This window comes from Pelodiscus sinensis, chromosome 10 (assembly GCF_049634645.1).
Source record: "Pelodiscus sinensis isolate JC-2024 chromosome 10, ASM4963464v1, whole genome shotgun sequence".
Classification (NCBI taxonomy): Eukaryota; Metazoa; Chordata; order Testudines; family Trionychidae; genus Pelodiscus; species Pelodiscus sinensis.
The window spans coordinates 20923616-20947230 of NC_134720.1; the positions used below are offsets into that span (position 1 = coordinate 20923616).

The 23615-nt window shown below is 42.6% G+C and overlaps 1 protein-coding gene across 2 annotated transcripts in view; it reads left to right on the forward strand.

Annotated features, from left to right (window-relative positions):
• The first annotated feature begins 4351 nt into the window (after positions 1 to 4351).
• The window catches only part of ATP1B3 (ATPase Na+/K+ transporting subunit beta 3), a 54806-nt gene continuing 35542 nt past the window's right edge, over positions 4352 to 23615 (forward strand). The window contains exons 1-2 of one of the 2 annotated variants that reach the window (XM_075937638.1): positions 4353 to 4622; positions 10426 to 10537. Coding sequence is in view for 1 of the 2 variants with exons in the window: in XM_075937637.1 (XP_075793752.1) it covers positions 4514 to 4622 (109 nt within the window). In the remaining variant the exon portion in view is untranslated. Of the gene's footprint in view, positions 4623 to 10425; positions 10538 to 23615 lie in introns of both variants that reach the window. The other variant, XM_075937637.1, reaches the window with a different exon arrangement.

Below are 23615 nucleotides of genomic sequence, written 5' to 3' on the forward strand. Positions count from 1 at the left end.
ATATGTTTATTTCATGTTAAAGGGGCAAAGAGAGAAAGGCCCTGATACAGCAAAGCACTGAACACTTGCTTAACTTTAAATGCATGAGTGGTCCCAGTGACTGCAAGTTTAAACTAAGCATGATGCAGTGGGTTGGAGCCAAACAGACAGCAATATAAAGTTCCTTAGAAGTCTTTCTCTCTGTAATGTTTCCCAAATCTTTACCATCCCTTCTTACTACCTTTGCGGCCTGTCTCTCTCTATGACTTCCGATGGTGAGTAAGAGGTGAGAAATGTGAGAAGGATATTTTAAATTCAGTTAAATTTACTAGATGAGTTTACAGTAACTAAGAACTGACCATTATGATTTAGGAAATGGAAAGCAAATGGTCCAGAAGTTGCAAAACTTTTATGTCACATTAAGATTTTTTTTTCACAATTAGTGAAACAGAACAAGCGGTTCTAACTTTCTTCAATGTTTACAAATTCTAGATTGTCTTCTAATCTTAAAAGAAATTTTCTCTTTTATACATTTATTGTTGGGGTTTATTTCCTGGGATCCTTGGATAATTTTAAAATCTAATTAAATTAGTTTCCTCTTAGGCACTTATTCCTATAGTACCTGAAAAATCTCTTATTTATATAATACAAGTGGTATGAAAAGTGTATAGAATACAGAAGACGACAGGTATTCGTGTAGCTGAAGAAAAATGGTAACGTGATTTCAATAATTAAAATTTTCCTTATCCAGAATGCAGTATAAATTTGTTGCATTTCTTTAAAAAAAATGCAATAGAAATTGTATTTGGTTGTAATAAATCTGCCTGGTAAAAGTGTTTTAGAAATGAAGCCAATGGCAAAGTTTCTAGAGTCAGGTCTGAAGTTTCTTAAAGTACAGAGGTTTTCAGGTCCAAGTTCTGGCCAGTAATTACTACTTGGATTTATTGACTTTTAATTATATAGCATCAGCAATTCATTACTTACTTTTAATTTACAGAATCACCTGAAATCCATTTCAAGGGCTTATTTCTATATCTAGAAAGTGGACTATGAAAAGCTGAGTTGGACTTTTGTCTATGCAGTGTTATTCTGTAATTTGAATTCTTAAGGATAATGAATAGGGTACATTCTTTGAAGCTTTGAAAATGAAAACCATAACAAACAGTGTTTTAAAATACAATATACTCTGCTTAATGAGAGTATACAGTAGTAGCCTTAACTGGAATTCACCCAGGGAACTGATTTATCTGTAATGGCAAAGAGTGCTGCTTAATTATTTAACAATAAAAATAATTCCACTCTCCTCAATAATTACTTGAGGGGCAAATAGGGATAGTTGCATTTTGCTGTCAAATTCAAGACAGAGATTTCCTTGTACAGATTTTTGGAGTTAGCATACCATATATAGTTCTCTGTCTCCTGTGCTTGCTCAACCACCCTTTTTTAGGTCTGCCTTCCTCTATTCCTCTGCCATTGCTGCTTAACCAGCAAAAGTTATTCTTCTGTGATATTATTACTGTGAACCGCCCTTCTGTCCCAATTTTGAACAGTCTGTCTCAGCATGGGGCACTTCTCTGGGGACTGTGAAAGTCTCCTCCCTCTATACTAAAGGGAACAACAGAATCTCCCTATGGTCACTGCAGCATGGTTACATTACTGATTGTGGAAAGGCATTGTCTGGTGGAATCTTAATGTCCACATGTTGTAATCATATTCTTTTTGTAATGATGCAAAGGTAAGAGGCACTATTAGCAAGCCTCCTTCCAAGATAATATGAAAGGTCTCTTTTCAGTCTTCTTTAAGTACTGCCCCTGAAGCAAACTAAGTTAGGAAATGTAATTTTAAAATCTTGTAGATTATTTTTGTTTTTTTGTCCTTTTAGAAAAAAGCTTATAGAACTGAAATAGTGGATCAAATCCTTTCTATGATATATTTTTTTTAATTCTATAGTTATCCAGAACAATTATAATTCTCTATTAAATGCTGTAGGGTGATTAATGTGCCTATAGTTTCTTTTTAAAAATAATTTTCTATTCAATTCCATAGGAGTTTTCCATAAGAGTAGTGCAATATTGAATACCAAATTAAAGGTGAAGGTTTCCATCATGGAAGCAGATGATGACAAAATGGTGGAGCTGCCACACTTTCTGGCTTTGGGGAAACCCTGACTCATTTTCTATTTTCAGAAGCACTCATATTGCAAACTTCCTCTAGCACAATAATTTAGGTGAAAGGAAGCTGATTTCTAAACACAATGATTCATTCTCAAAGTCAATGTCATGTTATCTCAAATTATTAGAGAAGTGTGAGCTTCTTTATGAATATCTCAGCACTTCTCTGAATGTAGCAGTGTTCCAGTTGAATAAGAATAATCCTGCTAACAGATGCCTTTAAGGCCCATTCCTGAAAGATGCTGAGCATTCTTAATTACATTTGAAGTCAATGGGAATTCAAGGTGTTTTAACATTTCACAGGATCTGCCTCTTGTTGAATGGCAATATTACCCACAAATTATTATTAAAATGCTTTTAAATAACAATACTCAAGAGCTGTTAAGTGCATCTCACATGCCAGCTGATTAAACCTTTTATTTGTAATTCTATTATGAGGCATATATCAACAAAGTATCTGGGTGCACTGTATATTGTTTTAATTAAGGAATATATTGTTTAGATTAAGAAGTCAATGACACCTCCTAGCCAAGGCAGACTACAATACATACTTTAACACTTAAATTAATAAATTCTAATAAGCAACAATTTATTCCAGTGGCTTATACAGTACAGTGAATTTCCTGATGAATAGTACATAAAAAGCTACCTTCCACTAACACCGTATCAAAAAAGTTTTGCATCTCACAGGATCTATTAATAGGCACTTCTGATTCAAGCATTCATTAAGAATGCCATTAGATATTGCAGAAAAACATAAAATGTTAAAGATACAGGAAGCCGGAATAAGACACCCATTATTTCAAATGTATTTCGAAATAACAGGCATGCTGTTAAGATGTGCAGAACGCTGTTTTGTGACAATGGGCATTATCCTGACATAGAACTACTGTGTAGACATATCCTTAAAGTGCAAGTCGCCTCAGAAAATGATTTTATTAAAATGGTTATGGTGGCTCCCATGTCAATCTTTCATAGATTTCCATATCAAATAAGTACAGTTTCAGAGGCAGGACTAGCCCATTGGGGGCCCTAAATAGGAATATCACAACACATAATACAAAAGCACACAGGTGGCCCCCTGGAGCTGCTCAGGACCCTGAAGTTTCAGAGGGGTAACTGAGTTAGTCTGTAACTGGAAAAACTTGAAAAACAATGAATAGTCTAGCACCTTAAAGACTAATAAAACATGTATGGTATCGTGAGCTTTCAACAACCCACCTCTTCAGATGACTGGCGTATTAAAAATCCAGATCCAAGAATTTACTTAGTCTGTTTATGTCTAGCATAGATTCCAAAAGTTTGTAAGTAAAATACCCCCTCACCCCTGCACACAACTATTGAACTGCTCTCTGGGCTCGGTTTCAGGTTGCTGGGTTGGTTTTTTTTATTATTATTAGCTTTATCTATATCAGAAAGAAAGTTTGCAGACAACACTATGCCCTGATATGACAGCTATGCAACTCCATTAGCTGTCAGTGGGTTTGCACCAGCGACCCTGAGTACATATATGAAGTCGAGGAGATAACAGTTGTACTTGATTCCAACTGGGCTTCTAGAACAGGGGCAGAGAACCTCAAGATCAGGGGGCTGGATGTGGCTCCTGTCTCGCCTGGATCTGCCCCCCCAAAGATCAGGGTTTTCCCCCCCATAGCATTAGAGCACATAAAACTTACTAAGCCCATTCCCCCTAGGCTCTGGTGTGCGAGAGGAATGCAAGGAGTCTCTCTCCTTCTTAAGTCAGGGATGCTTGCTTTTTTTTTTTTTTTTTTTTTTTTTTTGCTTCTCGTGTGGTCCCAGACTGATTTTTCTGTGGGTCTCTGGCTCCTGACTCAAAACAGATCCCCTACCAGAGAAACTTATTTTCAGGGTTGCTGATAAAGGGCAGCTTCTATGCTGACTTAAAACCGATGCCAGGTCAGTTTCTGTTTCCCTTCCCCCGCCACCCAGGCCCCTGGGTCCCACAGCCCCTTCCTCTGTCCGGATCAATGCGGTGCGTGCACGGCATGGGGGCGGTACAAGGCAGCTCCTGAGGTCTGCCTGCGCTGTTGCGTCAGAGCAGCCCCACTGAACCATGGGAGATGTAGGCGACGCTCTCCCAGCTGCTTTTCTCCTTCTGGCTGCCAGGGGGCAGCGTTGAGACAACGCAGACGGGGATTGGCTGCGGGTCACTCTGACGTTCAGGGGCCCCGCCCTGGAGCGGGAGGCGGAGTGAGGAGCGCGGCTGCTTCCGACCAACCCGGCCTTTTTCCCCCTCCCGCCGAGCGCCGGAGGACAGTTACTTGGCGGCTCGGAGCAGGCGCTGCCGCAGTTCAGCTGGGAGTCTCCGCTGCCCGGACACAGAGACCCCTCGCCCCACCGCCATGTCCAAGGAGGAGAAGAAGCCCTTCAGCCAGACCATGGCCGAGTGGCGGCAGTTCGTGTACAACCCGCGCAGCGGCGAGTTCCTGGGGCGCACGGCCAAGAGCTGGGGTAAGGGACTGGCGGGGGGGGGCCCGGCCAGGAGGGGGAGTTCAGGGGTTGCTGGTATTTCGGGGGTAGGTAAGAGTCGAAGGAGCCGTTGGGCGCGCGCGGAGAGGTGGGGGGGGGGGCACGAGGCGGTTCTCTGGGAGCCGTTACTTTCGCCGCGTTCGGATCTAAAAATAGCCCGAACATGACAGCGCGCGGGGGAGGAGGGATACTCGGAGTCCGCGTGCTGGTTCCGCGGCACCCGCCCCGCCTCTCGTGTGCCGCTCGGGGCGGGCTGGTGGGTTTGAGCGGGCCGCCAGGATTGGTGAGCGAGCCGCTACGGGATGAGGAAAGCATCTTTCGCTACGTCTCCAGCTGATTCACTCTCGGCGTAAATGCTGCAGTGAAGCTCAGCAGGCTCCTCCTCCACGTCAGGGATGAGGCGAAGGAGGGGAGGAATCTGGTGGCGGTATGACTGTAGCAGGTTACTGCACGCTCCTGGGGCCTTCTCTCTTTTCGTGTAGTGCTGGAGCCCATGCGCATGTCATGCTTCCCACACACGCCTCATCGGCAGAACAACTCTAGCCTATCAGTGGTGCATGGGGCCTTCCTCTGGGGTGCAGTTTTCACTCCTTTCCTGGTTATTTTCCCACTGTCTCTATTGGGAGCTGGCACAGGAAGGAGATGAAATCCAAGTTAGTGTCGCAAATTCTTAAATTACAATCACTGACACAGTTCATAGTAAAGTGGTATATACATGTAAAGTAGGGGTGGCCAACCAGTTAGAGACGAAGAGCCAAAATAGCAGTGGATAGAGTGCAAAGAGCCATGTATTATATATTGAGAGAGAGAGAGAGAGAAAATTTAGCGATAAAAATAACATTACAGGACATTTCAGACAAAAATTACTATCGTCTAATTGCTTCAGCCTGGCAAACAATAACCTTTGATTTTTCTTTAAAGAAACACAGTGTAAATCAGGTACCCTACTCTCCCCCCTGCTCCACTCTAATGTTGGAGCTGGAGCTGCCACCGCCACCACCGCACGCTTCTCCCTCTGGGCGCTGGAATGCGTGCTCAGAGCTGCTGGCCGTGAGCAGCACGAGCAGTCTGGGTGCTAGTTCAGAACCATCAGGAGCCACATTTCTTTGATAAAAGAGCCGCATGTGGCTCGAGAGCCAAGGGTTGGCCAGCCCTGATGTAAAGTATGAATACATTACTCCCATTCTCAAAGAGAGTGTATATTTCTTGGTTTCAGATAACTCTTCCTGCTCCTAAAACTTTGACACAGCCGAAAGATATTTAAATAGCCGTACTTATAAAATCAAGAGTTTCAACATTGTGTTGAGCAGTTCTGGACATATCCATAGCCTAGATCAAACTCCATGAGTAGTAACACACAGAACATACATGGGATATGTTCTTTGTGGTGCTAGGGTTGCCTATCTGTCAGGAGAGGGCCCTGGTTCTGATGTGAGCTCTTATCCATTCAGATAGAAGTAAGATCCTACTAGATACTGGGTTGTGCCCACGATAGCTCATGATACTATCTCTCTATTTTTTGGTTAGTGTCTAAGGTGTTACAGGACCATTGATGTTTAGGGTTTTTTGCTAGATACTCTGTCACTCAAGTGGAAGAGGAGGAATAGGAAATTTCCACTCTGCTGTTGTCTTGTGACTTCTCTGTTTAGACGCACCATCAGCAGGTTTTCTTAAAGTGTGTGGGTTGAATGAATGGGTGTGTAGTTAAGTAATCACAGAAGCATATTTGTGTAATAAAACAGATAGTATTAACTTCTGTAAGTAGTTTAGAAATGCTCAGCATATGTTAAGGAAAAACAAAGATGTTTATGATTAGGCTTGGCAGAATTTGATTTTTGCAGAAAAGTTGGGTGTCGGACAGTGGGTGTTGAATGACTATTTAATGATAATAGAGTCAAAAAATTGGCTTTATAACTATTAAGACACAAATTATCAACTTTGGAAGTCAAAATAAATATCTTTTAATCAGTCTAAATTTTTAAGGAAACATAAAATGCTGTTTATATGTAAATATCTGTCATTAATGGATTTTTTGGCAGCTTGTATGTGTGGGGGGGTGAAATCAGCGTTTACTGGTAATCTAATGATTTCAAGTTTGTAAGTTACTTTACTAGCAGGCTTCTTTGTAATACTGCTATCTTGGTATATAATGGTACAGGAAGAGACCATCTATAAAACTTTTTTATTTTTTTAATAGCATACCTACCTTAATCTGGAGTTGTGGTTGGTTTATTGCATAGCCAGCTCACTTGATAAAGATCCTTTCCCATTTCAAGAATAAATTCAGTTTATATAAAGTTCATTAGTTTTTATGTAATGTTGTTTACCTGAACTCCTACTAAAGAACAAATTAATAGGTAAAGAGATTAATTTTCCTAAGTAATTATTCCTTGATGTCAGTGCTTAACTCTGCATTCACACAAATCATTTTTTGAGCTATGGAGGCATTTAGTTCAGATATTTCATGTTTAATGTATTGACTCTGTTATGGCTGGCTACTTAAATATTCCTTAAATTTTGAGTCGTCAGTCTATCTTCATCCATTCATGTATGATTTTGGACAATAAACTTTAAGGAAAAAAATAGTATTTGATTATAAATTGAAATAGCTTGCAACTTTTTTAAACAGCTGTAACTGAGAGAGAGGTGGGAGAGGCTGCTGTTTAGTAGCCTGCCTGGGAGCCAGGGTGCAACCATTCCAGACTGCTTCCCTTCAATCCCTCTGGCTGTGTCTACTCTACACCTACCACATATGTGGGTATAACTTAGGATGCAAATAAGCCATCCCCTTGGTGTCCTTAGTTACACTGACCTAAATGCCAATGTGGACAGCTATGTATCAGCGGGAGAGCTTCTCCTGCTATCACAGCTACTGCCTCTCCTTGTAGTTAGATTAATCTAAGTTGACAGGAGAGTTTTTTCTTGCCATCTTAGAGAAGCCCTAGACCAGGAGTGGGCAATAATTTTTTGTGGGGGGGGTCCCCTCCAAGATTTTGGTAAGTGGTCAAGTGCTACATTTTCCTGGGGAGGAGTTATGGGATCTAGTGTGGTGCCGGAGGGTGCATGAGGTAAAGAACTAGGGTGCAGGAGATGGTGTGAGTTCTGAGAGGGAGTTTGGGTGAAGGAAGGGGTTGTGACCTGGGGCAAGGGATTCAGGTGCAGGGTCTGGGAGGTAGTCTGGCTGCAGGAGAGGATTCTAGCCTGGAAGAGGGATATAAGAGGTAGTACAGGGTCTGGGAGAGAGTTGTGACCTGGGGTAGGGGGATGAAGGGTTTGGATGGTGACCTGGGGGAGGGAGTTGAGGCGCGGGAGGGACAGGGGTGGCAGAGGCAGGCTCTGGCTAGGAGATGTTTACCTATGCGTCTCCCAGCTAGCAGCCCTGCAGCACCCCCAAAGCAGGCTGGGCTCCCTGTCTGCTGCAGCCCCAGACTGCTTGAAAATGCATACTTCTCCCTCCATGTGGCTCTCTGCTCTGGGAAGGGGAGGCTCAACCCCCAGGCCAGTGTCTCAGCTCCTATGGGCTGGTTGTTTCCGGCCAGTAGGAGCTGAGGATTGAGCTGGAGACAGGAGATCACAGGAATCTTCCCCCTTCCCTCCAGAGCAGAGAGGTGCACAGAGCAGCTGTGTGCTTAGATCAGCAGATGTTATGTGCCTTAGAGTCCTGTCCATGGGCTGGATCCGATGGTTTGGTGGCCCAGATGTGGCCCACGAGAGGAATCTTGCCCACCCTTCTTGTAGACAGCTTACAGTAATGCAGACACACTCTCTCTAGTGTAGTTACAGACTCTGAAATGTCTCCTCAACCAGGAGCTGCAAGGAGGGAAGATATGTAGGAGCTAGTTATGCTAGATCAATGCTTTCAAAGGACTCCTCCATGGCAGAGAACATCCAGTAAGGGAAATGCTGGTAATTCCTGCCAGCCTCAACTGACGAACAGGTTAAAGAATCTGTCTAGGCTAAGGTATTGATTGTAGACACTTGATTGCCATAATTTTTGGCTGACAAGATAGGATGCTATTGAATAATGTATGAATTGATTGGTGTGTGTATTTGGGAGTTGTTCCAATAAATAGACTATATTTCTACTGCTTCCTTAGAAGATTCCTGAAGACTTTTCCCTAACTTTGTGTCCAAGTCCTCCTTTTCCTTGTACGATTTCTTTTTGGAGGTGGGGAGTTCTGAGAGTTCTTATATTTTATGGCAGGGGTTTTCCTAGTTCTAAGATGAGAACTATGGGTACGTCTAGACTACATGCCTCTGTCGCCAGAGGCATGTAGATTAGGCTACCAGACATAGTAAAATGAAGCGTCGATTTAAATAATCGCCGCTTCATTTAAATTTACATGGCTGTCGCGCTGAGCCGACAAACAGCTGATCACCTGTTTGTCGGCTCAGCGCGATAGTCTGGATGCGCGGGTGGCTACATCAAAGGTATTTGTCGACCACCCAGGTATACCTCATCCCAGGAGGCTTACCTGGGTGGTCGACAGATACCTTTGATGTCGACACGCGCGCGTCCAGACTATCGCGCTGAGACAACAAACAGCTGATCAGCTGTTTGTCGGCTCAGCGCGGCAGCCATGTAAATTTAAATGAAGCGGCGATTATTTAAATCGACGCTTCATTTTACTATGTCTGGTAGCCTAATCTACATGCCTCTGGCGACAGGCATGTAGTCTAGACGTACTCTTTGTCTCTTGACTTCTGTCTTGAAATAACTTGTTCTGTGGTAAGTCAGTGTAGTTAATGATGCACAATGGTGATGTGACTTAACCAGAGGGTGTTGAGAAGATCGGTTGCTGTATGCATTTTGTCCCATCTGGAACTGTTTTAAGATTGGTGCATTCATTTAATAAAACAGTAACTCTACAGTGGCAAATTGTATACAAAAATATAAATACAAATCAAGATTCATTAGCATTTCCTGATAAAAAGGGGAAAAAAGAATACATAGAAACCTTAAAATAAGCTAAAAGGTAAAGATATGGTTATAATCTTGGAATGTGACAGTAGTTATTTTCAGTGCCTGAAAGAGGAATAGATCTAAAACCCTAATTTGGTTCATGGAAACATTGTCAGTAACTCCTTTTAATTGTTTTCAGAATTTAAAGAAAGCTCTATTGCCCTTGCCATCCAAACTATAAGTGGAACATCAGTTGATGGTTCTGATTGTCTAGTGTGTTTGCCATTAATTTTATTTGTTCTTTTCACCTTTTGAATGCCATGGGGATATAATCTTTTTTATTCTAGGTATTTAGCTCTCTAGGACTCCTAGGATAAGCATACTCTGTACTTGCAGAAAGAGTGCCATTAAATTATGTATTCATTGTTTAGCAAACTGTTGCATAGCGCACGTGCTGATTTCTAAAAAATGTTGTGTACGTTTCTCAATGAATCAAATATGAAATGTTGGAATTCTTCTTAATTCACGGTACTTTGGTTACTTCATGAAATGTGAGTTTTCTGTCAAAATGGATTTTTAGTGTTAGAACAGTCCTCTGTCATAAACTGACCAGTTGTGGTAAAACTTGCACAGAATAAATTTACCTGTAAATTCTTAAATGTTAAAAGTTAGTAAAGCTAACTATTTGATATAGATCATACCAGTGTAATGAGTACTTGATGTATAAAGCGTTACATGGGGCAGCCTGATGAGAGGCCACTGGTGAATGAATCTTTTTAATACTCCCTGCTTTATTGAAATATTTTTAAAAAATGGTTGCCTCCTTGAGTAGGCTGTACACTTTTCATACTAGAATTTTAATTTTTTTCTCTTCTGTTGCAGGTCCATGAAGTGCTGTCTCACCAGCTTCCTTTTAGTTTAATTTAATGTACCAGCATATAACCGGTGGTGATTCCACACCTACTATTGTATATCACTGAACCTTGACTAAAAGGTAAAAGGCAACTCCCATTAATTGCTAGGGTGTTATTTCTGTAAAGTTTTAATTTGTATGATTTGTATAGGATACAGAACTGCATAAAAATAATGGGAATTACCTTACTCCATATGGAGGCTGCAGTGGTATGTAATGGTACATGTGTGATTTCAGCAAGACATTGGTTGAGTGTTGCACTGAGTGACAGGGAGCGCTTCATGGGAGCTGCAATAGAAAGTGAAGGGGAGACAAGAAACTTTAAAAATTAATCTGTGCTGTATAGCCAATATCCCAACCCCCAGTCTTCTATCACAAGATCCAAAGCACTTCAAAAAACATGAAACTGATGCTGATTCCACACCAAATTTTTTAAAGGAATAAAGTAAACTTAAACTGCATCTTGGTCAGAAAACTTCTATCTAATGCTTTTATAAGTAACACCTAACATTACAATAGCTGAAAACAAACTCATTTATGGATTTGACAGCTTTTTTGTATAGTCAGTGTTACTGTTTTGCCTATGTAACCTGTACATTTTGCTGTTTGAATGGGATTTTCACATAGCAATAAGGCTATACTGCCTGCCTTCCCTCCCCCTTTCTACATCCTCTGTATCAGAGGCAGTAGAGCTGGGAGGGGGGGCAGCTCTGCAAGAGCTAGTGCTTGTGGGAGGCAGCAGTGCAGGGGGACCCACATGCACTGGCTCCTCCTGTCTTCCGCTGTTGCCTGTAATACAGAGGCATTAGCACAGAGGGGCAGTGTGCTTGTAACCATGAGGGTTAACCAATTAGCCATGTCCTTGGATCCATGTTCACATATACCTAGAGCATGCTGCGGGGGTTTAAGCACTTTGATTCCTGTGGCATGCTTATGCCCAGAGGGAACCCACATACAGCTGGCCTCAAGTGTTTAAGTGGGGGACACTTAGTTTAATTAAACTTCTTAGTTTAATAAGTGCAGCATTTGCAGGAGTTTCAGGTCAAGAACTAAGTGAGAGATCAGCCCTTGAAATTCCTGCTTATGGAGTTAGCACTCAGATCCTTGATGCCCACACTTATTGGCACCATGGAAAAAGGGACATAAAGAATATTGGTATCGGTCCCCACCAGGGCCAGTTCCTTGGCACACCACCGGTCCCAGTTCCTGGTGTCACACAAGAAGTCCAATTTGGACAGAGGTTGCTTTTCAGCCAGGAAGGCCACCAGTCACTGCACTCTGGTGCATCCCTTAGTAGCGCATCTATGGCACCATCAAATCTGGCTCCAATCATGAGGCTGTTGAGTCTGGGCTCATTGGATTTCCTGGTACAGGGAGTAGTGAAGAAGGACCTGGACCTCCTTCCCCTCCACTTTTGAGGCTGCCTGTGAGCTTATCCAGAATATGGAGCACGCAGCTCTGGCACAGTCAACAGTGTACAGACAGGCACTGGCTCCTGCTGCGGGACACTATTCAATGTCTTAACGGCCAGTGGCACCACCATTAGTACAGCTCTTTCTTCTGGCACTCACACTTCCAACATTGACTTCGGCTGCCACTGTGTCCAGTCCAGCACCTTGCGGCACCAGTGCCCATCTCCTTAGCACTGTCGAGCACTGCACCTCCTTAACCTGATTCGGAAGACATAGAGTTGGAGGCTGAGTTCGGTCTCCCGTAGTACCCACTACCACTTCTGGAAATGCCATTGGGAAGCTTCCATGGCACTGCAGGCATCTGGCCTTTGAAGTGTCAGGTTCCTGTACAGTGGCCATTATGAATTCTGGGCCTAGCATCAAAGTCAGGACCCAGTGTTGTGGGCAATGTCAGTGGCTTCATCTCACCAGCCACCATTTTTGTCTCAGAGACTTGGAGCCTGAGGCTGCCCCAATGCAGGTGCTGCCAGAGCATCCCAGTCACACTAGTCCCTGTGCCACCAGCAGCTTGCGTGCCCAGTGTCTCTGAGGACACCAGGAAGCCAGAGGGTCAGGAGGACTAGGTTCCTAGAGTATCATCTTCCTTGGGTGACACAGTTGTGAGCACTTTCTCCTCCTATTCTGCCCTGATGTTAAAGCACATCAGGACTTCCTCAGGCAGGTGCCCTGCAGCCACAATGTGCCAATGGAAGAGATGGTAGAAGATGTGGATCCAGGGGTTGACATCCTGGCCCGTGAGGGTCTATGTATGCTGACATTGCCATTGATGCTATACTCACACTAAGGTGCTGTGACAGACTCCAGCCTGCTTCCCTCCCTCCAGTGACTAAAGAAGTCAAGAGGTGCTGCTTTATTCCACAGCAGGGGTACGAATACTTGATTACTTGTCCCCTGCTGGGGTCACTTGTGGTCAACACAGTCAATCACAAGGAATGGCAGGGACAACCAGGGCCTGCTCCAAAAATTAAAGATATAAAGAAGCTGGACCTCTTCAACTGGAAGGTATATTCGACGGGGGTTCCAACCTTGCACGTAAGCTAAGCAGACACTGTTGAGTTGGTATGCATACAGCGCCTGAAACGCATTAACCAAATTCCGGATCTGCTTCCCGCAGACTCATGACAGGAATTTTCTGTAGTCCTGGGCAAAACAGTGGCTATACTCTCCCTCCAAGCAGCTCGTAGCCTGTCTCGGCTACTAGAATTATGGCCACAGCCATCATGATTCAGCACAACACATGGCTCCATGTCTGGGCTTGCTCCAGAACACAATCCAGGACTTCCCATTTGACTGTGTTGGTCCATTCTCTGACAAAACGGACACCTGGATGCAGTCTAAAAGACTTCTGAGTGAACCTCAAGTTGTTCAGCATTCACATGCCAGCACCTCAGTACAAGCAGTTTAGGCTGCATCCTCCCTCACTTTTCTTCCTGGGTCCCCCTCGGCAAGACCATTCCCACGGGTCAGACAGAAATAACGACCGCAGATGATCTTCACAGTACTATGGCCAGGGTCAGTCCAAACTTCCCTGAGGCCCTCAACTAAACTTTTGAAGGTGCATCTGAGGTCAGAGCACAAATTATCCGTCTCTCTATACACAGCACCTCCTCTTTTTTGGAAATTGCTTATCCTATTTCTGCTGTGTTTGGGCCTGTATCACTATGGAATTTAGGGTTTTGAGCATGGTAGGGGTAGGATATTCCATCCAGTTCTCTTCCCACTTTCCCCGTCCTTAATCAAAGGCCCCTCTCATGAGCAGCTTCTTAATCAGAAAGTACACTGACACCTGGCATTAAGGGTGATAAAGGAAGTTCCTCAGGGGTTCAGAGACGGGAGAAATCTATTCCTGATATTTCCTTATTCCTAATGCCAAGGGAAGGCTTAGGCCCATCATGGATCTTCAAAACCTGAATGTGTTCATAAGAAAGTTCAGGTTCTGCTTGGTCTCCCCAGCCACGGTCATTCTGTCCCTCGATCCAAGAAACTGGTACATCACTCTTGATATGAAGGATGCGTATTTCTATATTTCCAGTACACAGGAGATTCCTAAAGTTCATTGTGAGCTGTGTTGCTTATCTCCAGTCCAAATCCCACCCACCTCCCCTCTGTTGGAGTAATGGCAAGAAGGAATTGAAGAGGTGGAGGGTCAATAGAGCTCTATATACTGCACTATACAGGTACTACCAGGGCGTTCCACACCTAAGTCTATGGGTACTGCTAGGGGAAAACCTCCAATCGTGCATGTGGCATGCACACGTGTAACCTTGGGTGGGCTAGACCACTTCATTGTCCTTCTCCAGTGCCTTAAAAAAACCTCAACTCCAATAGAAAAGTAGCTGGAGACCCAGAATTCAGTCTAAGGATTTTCATCAAAGATTGCACAGTCAACTCCCACATTCAAGTCCCAAAATGAATGACAGAAAAGAATTCAATTAACTTTATAAAAACTCACAATGAAGAAACATAATACAAATTTTATATCAAATATAGCTATTTTATAACTCACGGATGTTATCCTCATAGTTAAAATAAACAGAATTAGAAATAAAATTTTAACAGTTGAGTCCACACAACTAGAATAATGTGGGCAAAATCAAAACATTCAAAGCATGCAATTAAAACGGAAGATATTTTCCCTTTCCAGTTTCCCCTTGCTATAATTAATGTTCCCTGTTAGTGGGTTAACAACAGCAGTAACCTGCAGCAAAGTGCTTCAGAGTGAGGGACTTGAGCCTGCTTTCTGTACCTGAGAACCAACTGGAGCAGACCCTCAGACTACCACATGCAATTCCAGAAGCTTCTGTGTTGGAGTGCTAAGTCTGCTTAGCTACAGTGACTGAGACACAACTCTTACCTCCTGCCATGGGTCTCTTAATGAGAGATCTCCTTATTAAGTACATGGGACACTCACTTCTCTCTATTGGAATGGACATGAGCAACACCTCTAGAAGAACAACAGTTGCAAAGGTAGATAATCACTGAGCGAAGGAAAAGCGGTTAAGTTAAAATCATTGTGATCAGGGTAATGCAAATATCCATTTGATATTTCAGAAACTAAGGTTTTTCGGTATAGGTTTATTGAAAATTCAATTAAAATATACTGTGGTATTGTAGAGTACATATGAATTTTCTTGTGATGACAGCTGTGTTGAATCGCTGCTATATGTTTAATATGAACTGACTGAGCTCTTCATCAGATTTAAAACACGCTTTGGTGATTAAAGTTTGAGATTTTTAAAATAAGTATGACTTAGCTTCTTTGTACAAAGCTAAATGAACAAAAAATTCTCTTAGGGAGGATTTTAGGACTATGACATCATGAAGGGAAATATTGTAGATCTGCTTTGCTTGTTTGAATTCAGAATTGGTTGTTGCATACTTTAGAGTATGGATCTAAGATACCATTTAATTGGTTAAATGTGATTAATTGGTTAACCGTTTAAAGGGGGGAGGGCTGCTATATCCTGTCCGTGCTAGAGTGGCCCCACCATGGCTGAGATGGAGTGGCATCCCCTGCCTGTGACATGGTGGGCCCCACAAAGCTGGAGCAGCCCCATGCCTTGGCAGGTGAAAAGCTGCTCCAGTCCCCCACTGGTTTGCTTACTGGTTAATCTTTCACATTCCCTACTTTATAGCTGTAGTCAAAAGAATACAAAACAATGTTTTATTCTCTCTTCTCCCGTCCCCCTCTTCCCCGACTTCTATAGGAGACCTGCTGATTTTCATGCCAACTTGCATTCCCAAAGAAATCAGGAAATTTGACAATTTACTGTTAACGCTCTGTGTGATCAGAACTTCATACTGTAGTTGTGCCACTTCTTTACAGAAAGTTTTGTTTCTGCGTTTTTCTTATGGTCAAGATAGAGCAGAGTTGAGGCTTTCCCCGCATGGACAATTGACCCATATCATGGAGCCGTGATGGTTTGTGGGACAGAGAAGTTAACAAACATCAGAGTCCCTTCTATCTGTATGTATTTTAGCAGGAAACTATCTGTTGCTTAACACTGTTCTGAAAGTTCAAAAGGTGCATTTGAATTGAATTTGAAATTTGCATGTCCAGATCTTCTTCTAGCTTCCATAGCTTGTCATGGAAACATCCTTCTCTTCAATATATTGTGTAACATGTTCTAGATGACATCCCCCTAGTAGTACATATAAGGAACTGAATTTATTATTTTAAATGTTAGGCACGTATGCTATTATATACTGAACACCAGATGGGATGATGGTATAGTAGCCAGCTATGATTATTTTGAAGTGACAATTTGACATCAAGTTTGAGGAATTTTTGGAGATACAACTAAGTGGCTAAATTATAAACCAGTTACACATTTTTAAATTCACATCAGTAGTAGTGCAGGGCAAAACTGACAATTTCGCGTGATTCTAATACAAAAAGTGTCTTCATAGCTTTTAATCTATTGCATAACTTTTAAGTCTTAGAAAGGTAGTCATTTTAGTTTGTATCTGAAAAAACAACGAGGAGTCCTGTGGCACTTTAGGGTATGTCTACACTACCACCCTAGTTCAAACTAGGGTGGTTAATGTAGGCAACCGGAGTTGCAAATGAAGCCCGGGATTTGAATTTCCCGGGCTTCATTTGCATATTGCCGGGCGTCGCCATTTTTAAATGTCCACTAGTTTGGAACGAGGTGTACCGGTAGTTCGGAATAGGAAGCCTAATCCGAACTACCTAGTTCGTGCCGCGTGTAGCCGCGGGCACGGAGTCCGAACTAGTGGACATTTAAAAATGGTGGCGCCCGGCAATATGCAAATGAAGCCCGGGAAATTCAAATCCCAGGCTTCATTTGCAACTCCGGTTGCCTACATTAACCACCCTCGTTCGAACTAGGGTGGTAGTGTTGACATACCCTTAGAGACTTAATAGGACATAGGCTTTCTTGGTTAAAACCCACTTCAGCAGATGAGTTGGAGTGGAAGTTACAGAAGCAGGAGCGTATATAAGGAAAAAGTTGTTTTTTTGTAACTGAAGCTAAGTCAGGGTGGAAGTGGTTTAATCATAGGATTTGGTCTGGAGATGTGAATAATCAGAGAGGGGAAGTAAGTATTTGCTCTATTTAAAAATACTAGGGGCAGTGCTCCCTGTTCGTTATGCTTGCTAACCCCTCCTTTTTTGGGGTAGGCAGGCCCAGCTTCTCCCTTCCTTACCCCCACACCCTCTCGGCCACCAGGAAAAGCTGGCAGTTGCAGTGCCCGCAGCCAGCCCCAGCCTCTCGCCCCCCCCCCCACTAGCTGCCTGTGCAATGCCACCCAGCTCTCTCCAGGGGGGCTGCTCCAGCACCTGACCAGGTTCCACACGTTCTCCCCTGCCACCAGGGAGGGCTGGACTGTGGCCCCTTCTCTTCCTTCCACTGTGCCAGTGTCTCTCCCCCCCCCCCCCCCCCCCCACGGCTATGCCAGCTTGGGTCCTTTCTCTCCCCCAGTGCTGTGCCAGCCCAGGCCCCCTCTCCCTTCCCTCCCTGGCTGTGCCAGCTCCATTCCCCCCTCCCTCCTCCTACCCGGCCATGCCAGCCTGGGCCTTTTCTCTCTCCCCCACCCTGTCATGGCCTAACCTTAACACCTCCTGGCCGAGGCCATGTCAGGCCCTGCTCTGCTGCTGGGGTAGGGAGGGAGTCACTCCGAGGCTTCACTCACCCCTCCTCCCAGTCACTAGGGATGGGGAAGCTGCTTGCACACCCTGTGCTCTCCTCCTAGCTGCTAAGCACAGGGGAGGACAGCATGGCAACTAGCCTTGGGGAAAGGGCAGGGAGGTGCTGCGGGACACCAGAGTGACATGATGTCACTCTGACATCCCATAGGAAAAATTTTTGTATAGGTATAGTAAGAAATCCCCAAACTTGCAATTCCTGATCTAGTGGCCAGATTCTCTTGTGATAAAGTGGGTGGAATCTGCCTCGAATCCCTTTCCCCTTCTACCCATCCAGAAAATGAGAGGCTAGGTCCCTGTAGGCATAGAGATGTAGCAGTCTTCAATATTCTTTTCATAGCTCCAGTGCAAGATGTATGTTGATGTATGATTGGGTGAGGAGGGTGCTATGATATTGCTCAACAAATGGGAAGTGCCTTGGCAACTTTTGCCAGTTGATGGATGTTAAAGCAGCTCCTATGATAACATAAACTCGATGCAGCAAAGAATCTGGCCCCAGTTATTTTAAGGAGAAGAAATGTTTGATCCTATTATTGAATTCCACTTATTTGTATGAATATTTCCAGCAGACACTTTAACCTTGAGACTTAAACCTTTTGCTACCTTAGAACTTTGTTTGAAGCTTGAAGTATGAGCAAAATGGTTCAGTAAAACCAGCCATTGTGTTGGAAAATATTTGTATAGGATCACTTACTCATCTTTTATATCCAAATGTTTTGGAGGTTATTGTTACTTTTGCTAAAGTAACAAAACACTGAAATCAGAGTAAAATATGGCATTTTTCCAAGATTTACTACGTTCGTATCAGGAAAAGGGAAATTTTAAATTTATTAACTATCATGTGTATTTGCTTCTGTGGACAACTGTACAGGCAACACATAATAAGGAAAGACAAAGGGGGCATTCAAAACAGAGAAGCTAAACAAACCACAGAAGACAAGTTAAGGAGATGTGTGGCTCTTCCCTCCAGTGAAAGAGATGGAATTCCAAATTGGATACTTTAGCTGCCATGTAAGAATGTAAAACATGGGGGCTTTCTGGGAAACACTTTTGGTGTGAAGTCAGCATATGTTCTCCTTTTGCCCCATATTCTCCATGGTATCTTGGATCATTGTGTGTATCATAGTGCTTTATCTTAGACCTCAGATTATCTGTTATATGAGATGCATGTTGGTGGAAGTCTTGTTGACTTAATTTAGAATTAAGAGTGAATAATTACTCTTTCTGTGGGTAACATACGCTTAAGTTTAATGTACTAAAAAAATCTATCAAACTTTATTCTTTGCATACAAAATAATCTGCTTTTGTAAATGGATTACTGGAAAAGGTTTAGTTACAAAGTTCTAGAATGGACAGGGTTTCTTTAAAAGCTCACAGCTCAGGCTAAGCCATTTTTGATAGCGATCACTTACATGGGTAAACACACCCTTTACCTTCAAATTGACTTGATACCGCACTTCCAAGGTGAAAGCCTTCTGCCTCAGTGTTCAGTAAAGGTTTACATTAATACTACTGCTGTATAGTGCCATTTCTGGTCACTGTTAAGACCTATGAGAATTGTGTAATCAGACAGTTACTTGATAGTATATTATTCTCCTTACCAGGTTTTCAGAGAAGCAGCCCAGTTATAAAATAGGCAATTCAAATAACTAATTGCATAATTAATCCGTTTTTTTATCTTGCAGGCACTTAATTTTTTCCAAGCTTTCAATGCAAAGGCTCCTTTATGTCACTTTCATTTTTGTAAGACATTAATCACTGTTGCCAGTATAGTAAAAAAACTTTGCGGTGAAGTGTTCAGGTTTCTTCTGAAATAGTATTATAAAGAATGCCAGCTGTCAAAATTAAAAACAAAACAAAACTATCAAAGCCTTTTGGTCTATTTCCTAATTAAGCCTAGTGTTATTTTTTTTTAAAAATGTTTAATTGGTTAACTCCGTAGAAGACTAGCCCAAGATGAGGATTCAAGCCAGCTATACCCTAGGGATATGTCTACGCTCACGGCTTCTTGCGCAAGAACATCTTGCGCAAGGGTTCTTGTGTAAGAAATCTTGCACAAGAAAACGTCCACACTGCCATGTGCGAGCTGTGCTTTTGCACAAGAGCTCCCATGGCAGTGTGGACGCTCTCTTGCACAAGAAAGCTCTGGTGGCCATTTTAGCCAAGTGTCCACACTGCGCTCTTGCCCAAGAAGCCCTCTTACCACGCCGTACTGTAAATTTCCTTGCACAAGAGCGGGCAGGCAGTGTGGACACTCTGCAGATTCTTGCGCAGGAACAGCCATACTTGCGCAAGAAGCCGCGAGTGTAGACATAGCCTCGCAGTGTTACTTAACATAATGTTATAAATATCTAGCAAGTGTGTCAAGTTTCATCCCTTCTTTTCTACACTGACTGTTCCTTTAAACACTCTTCATAGGTTATATTTATGTGGCAAGTTGGAAGGCATCACAAATATTTTGATGTTAATTTGTTTGAATGCTGTTATAAAAATGTTATAGATATATGTATTTAATAATTGGCTTGAATCAGAGGCAAACTTATCCTTGGCTTGATATGCTACACTATAATATCGCTTCTTACTAACTTTAATTTTCAGTTGAGTTTGGGACATTCTAGAGAGGATGGGAGAAGCTTTTCTGAGAAACTGTGTCTGTCACCAAGAGAAACAGTCTAACCTTCTGTAGTTCATTGTCAGAAACCTGTATTAACAATATTTAATAGTCCCAGGCCCTGCACTTCTGCTTTAAAAGCATTTAAAAAGCAGGGAACTGGGCATGAGCCAGGACAACTGATTCCCAGCTTGTGCTTGGTCTCCTGCTGCTCCTCTGCCTTTTAAATGTAGTAAGAGCCTACATCCCTATTTAATAGTACACAAAGCTTGCAGAAAACACCCAAAGTGGGCATTCCAGGCTTAGCTCTAGAGCAGTGTTTCTGAAAGTACTCCATGGAATCACTTTGAGAAACACATTAACTGGCCGCTCCGGTTTATTTACTGGCGCTGCAGCCACGGAGCCTCACGGCTCCCATTGGCTCCAACAAGAAAGCAATCCTGCATCTTGTTGATCAGATTAATCCGTTAGAATACCACAACAGAGTGTGATTTTTTTTTTCAGTTACCAATCTTCTGACAGACATTGTTGCTCTATGTAATAATTTACACAGTAAGCGTTTGTGTTTTAGTTGAAGCAGCCGGGCCCATATCACTTCCTGCGCTTCCCCTTGGCTACAAAAGGATGAAACTGAGCCAATGGGAGCCACAGGGCTCTGGGGCCGTGGCACTAGTAAATGAAACAAACCGGGATGGCCAGTTAATGTGTTTCTTGAAGTGCTTTCAGAAACACTGCTCTAGAATGTGTTCCTACTTGACTGCCTTGTGTTCGAGAATTTGAATTACTACAGGTTGAACTTCTCCAGCCTGGCACCCTCGGGACCTGATTGGTGCCGAACCAGAGAATTTGCACAACCACGGGAGCTTGTTATTGTCTAGCAGCAGTACCAACACTTCTGTTTTTCCAAAAAAAGTCACTTGCATCCACATTGCAATCCCGTTCTTTCAAAAAAAAAACCAAAAAACAAAAACCACACCCCTGAAAAAACAGAGAGGTTTTTCTGACATTAGTAAACCTCTTTCTATGAGGAAGAAGCTTTTTTAAAAAAAAAAAAATTTTTTTTAAAGAGTTCTTTCAGAAAAAGGCGTGTGTGAACGGGGAAGAGGGAGTTATTTTGAAAAGAGCAAAAAGCACAAGTGCCGTGGTGGCCACTCTATCCATCATAATCACAGCTTCAATGTGAGTTAGTGGACATTTAGTGTGCATGCTATCTTTCGAAAAAGCAAATCGCTTATTCAGTGCGCTTTGGCAGTGTGGACACTCTTTCGGAAGAAGCTTTTTTTGGAAGAACTCTTCTGGAAAAGCTTCTTCCGAAAGAAGCCTGCAGTCTAGACGTAGACTTAGAAATGTAGTATACAGCACCAGATTTCAATAACACAATAAAACTCTTCAGTATCCATACAGTTAATATTTACTGATATCTTGTGGGTAAGTGACATATGAATACTTACGAGTTTAAAATTAATGTTCATTTTACCCTGTTTTAACTAAAAGCTTCTTGTTCAGCAGAGGCTGAAGAAATGAACTATCTCCTTTCAAAATGGTTATTTCCTTTTCATTCCCTCTAATGTTTTCCATCTATTTACATATTTTTTCCATCCAGGTGAGGAATATATTTTTTTAATGTGCATCGGGGCATGTATGAATGTGCACTGCCAGGAGAAACAAAGAAACTAGCTGTAGGCATTCTGCTAATCAGTTGGGCAGCATTTGAATTTCTTGAGTGGTGGCACAAGCACACAGCTTACAAGAAACGGTATCTGTGACAAGGCAGAATTAAGATGTCCTTATTGTGCATTTCCAGTACATTAGTATGTCTGGATTTCTTTCAGTTTTAATGTTAATTGTAAATTTCTTAGTTTTATAACACTTGGTTTTGGAATAATTGAAATACTCATTGTAATGTATATTATCCCAATTAATTCATAGATTGCTAAAATATAGTTAATTTTTTTCTGGGATGTTAGATACTATTAGTGTTCTGTTTTCTAAAGAATATCCCTTTGTTATATATCTCAGAGTAGCCACCGTATTAGTCTGTATCTGAAAAAACAATGAGGAGTCCTATGGCACCTTAGACGAACAGATGTATTGGGCATAAACTTTCTTGGGTAAAACCCACTTCATCAGATTAACTGGAGTGTTAATGAGGCTAATCAAGTTGGGATGGCTCATTCACATCAACTGGTCAAGAGAGATGAATATCAAGAAAGGGGAAATTGCCTTTGTATCAATCATGTTAGTGGATGTGCAGGTGAATGAGCCCCTGATTGTGTGGCTTATGTGGTTAGGTCCTATGATAGTGTTGCTTGTATAGATATGTGGACAGAGTTGGCAACAAGGTTTGTTGCAGGGATTGGTTCCTGGGTGTTTCTGTGGTGTATTGTGTGGCTACTGGTGAGTATTTGTTTCAGGTTGGGAGTGAAGGATTGTTTTTCAGAATAGGTTGTAGGTTTTTAGCAGGGACCTGGGGGACTACCGGTGATAACCAGTGGTATTCTGTTGTTTTTCTTTTGGGACCTCATCTGGCTCTTTCAATTTGTTTCTTCATTTCCCCAGGTGAGTACTTTACTTTTTAAGGATACTTGATAAAGATCTTGAAGGTGACTGCTTCTCTGAAGGATTGGAGCAGATATAGTTGGATCTTAGGGCATGGCTGTAGACATTGGATCATATGATATAGAGATCTTAAATTCCATGTAATCGGCTAATTGAATTTCCATCAACTACTCGATTAGTTGATAAGGGTGGGAAATATTAAGCCATCAAGCTCTTAATAAGTTTAAAAATTTAAAAAGCAGAGGCGTGGTGTTTGGGACCGGGCACAAGCTGGGAATCAGCTGATTCCCAGCTTGTGCTTGGTCCCCCCACTAGCCTCTTGCTACCCTGCCCCTGCCCCCTCCGAGATGGTGCTGGGAGGAACTGGCTTTTAAGCCAGCTCCCCCTCACACTGGCTCCTGCCCCCATTGCTCCTCTCAGAGGCAGTGGGGGCAGGGAGGAAGTGAGTAGTCCATACTATAGTCAATAAGGTGCTTACATCCCTGATATGATGTGTCTTGGATGGAAGATAGAGGCCTGTAGCTAAGAATAGCAGTCAGTAGGTTTCTGATATAGGGTGATGTTTGTGACCTTCATTTATTTGTACAGTAGTGTCCAAAAAGTAGATCTCTTGTATTCAGGTTGAGTCTCTTCATTCTGTTTAGTTAAATGAAAAACTAAATTTTCTTAGTGCTTTGGGGGGGAAAACCCTAATTTGTTAATAAAATTGCTAAAGGAGAGCTATAATATGCCTAGTCTAAACCCAGTGTCCTGGATAGCTTGAGAAATGATTGCAAGATGTACCAATTGTATATTATGTGTGTTCTAGAGCCAATTTCTCCACATCGCAAACAGTGTTCCCTCTAAGAT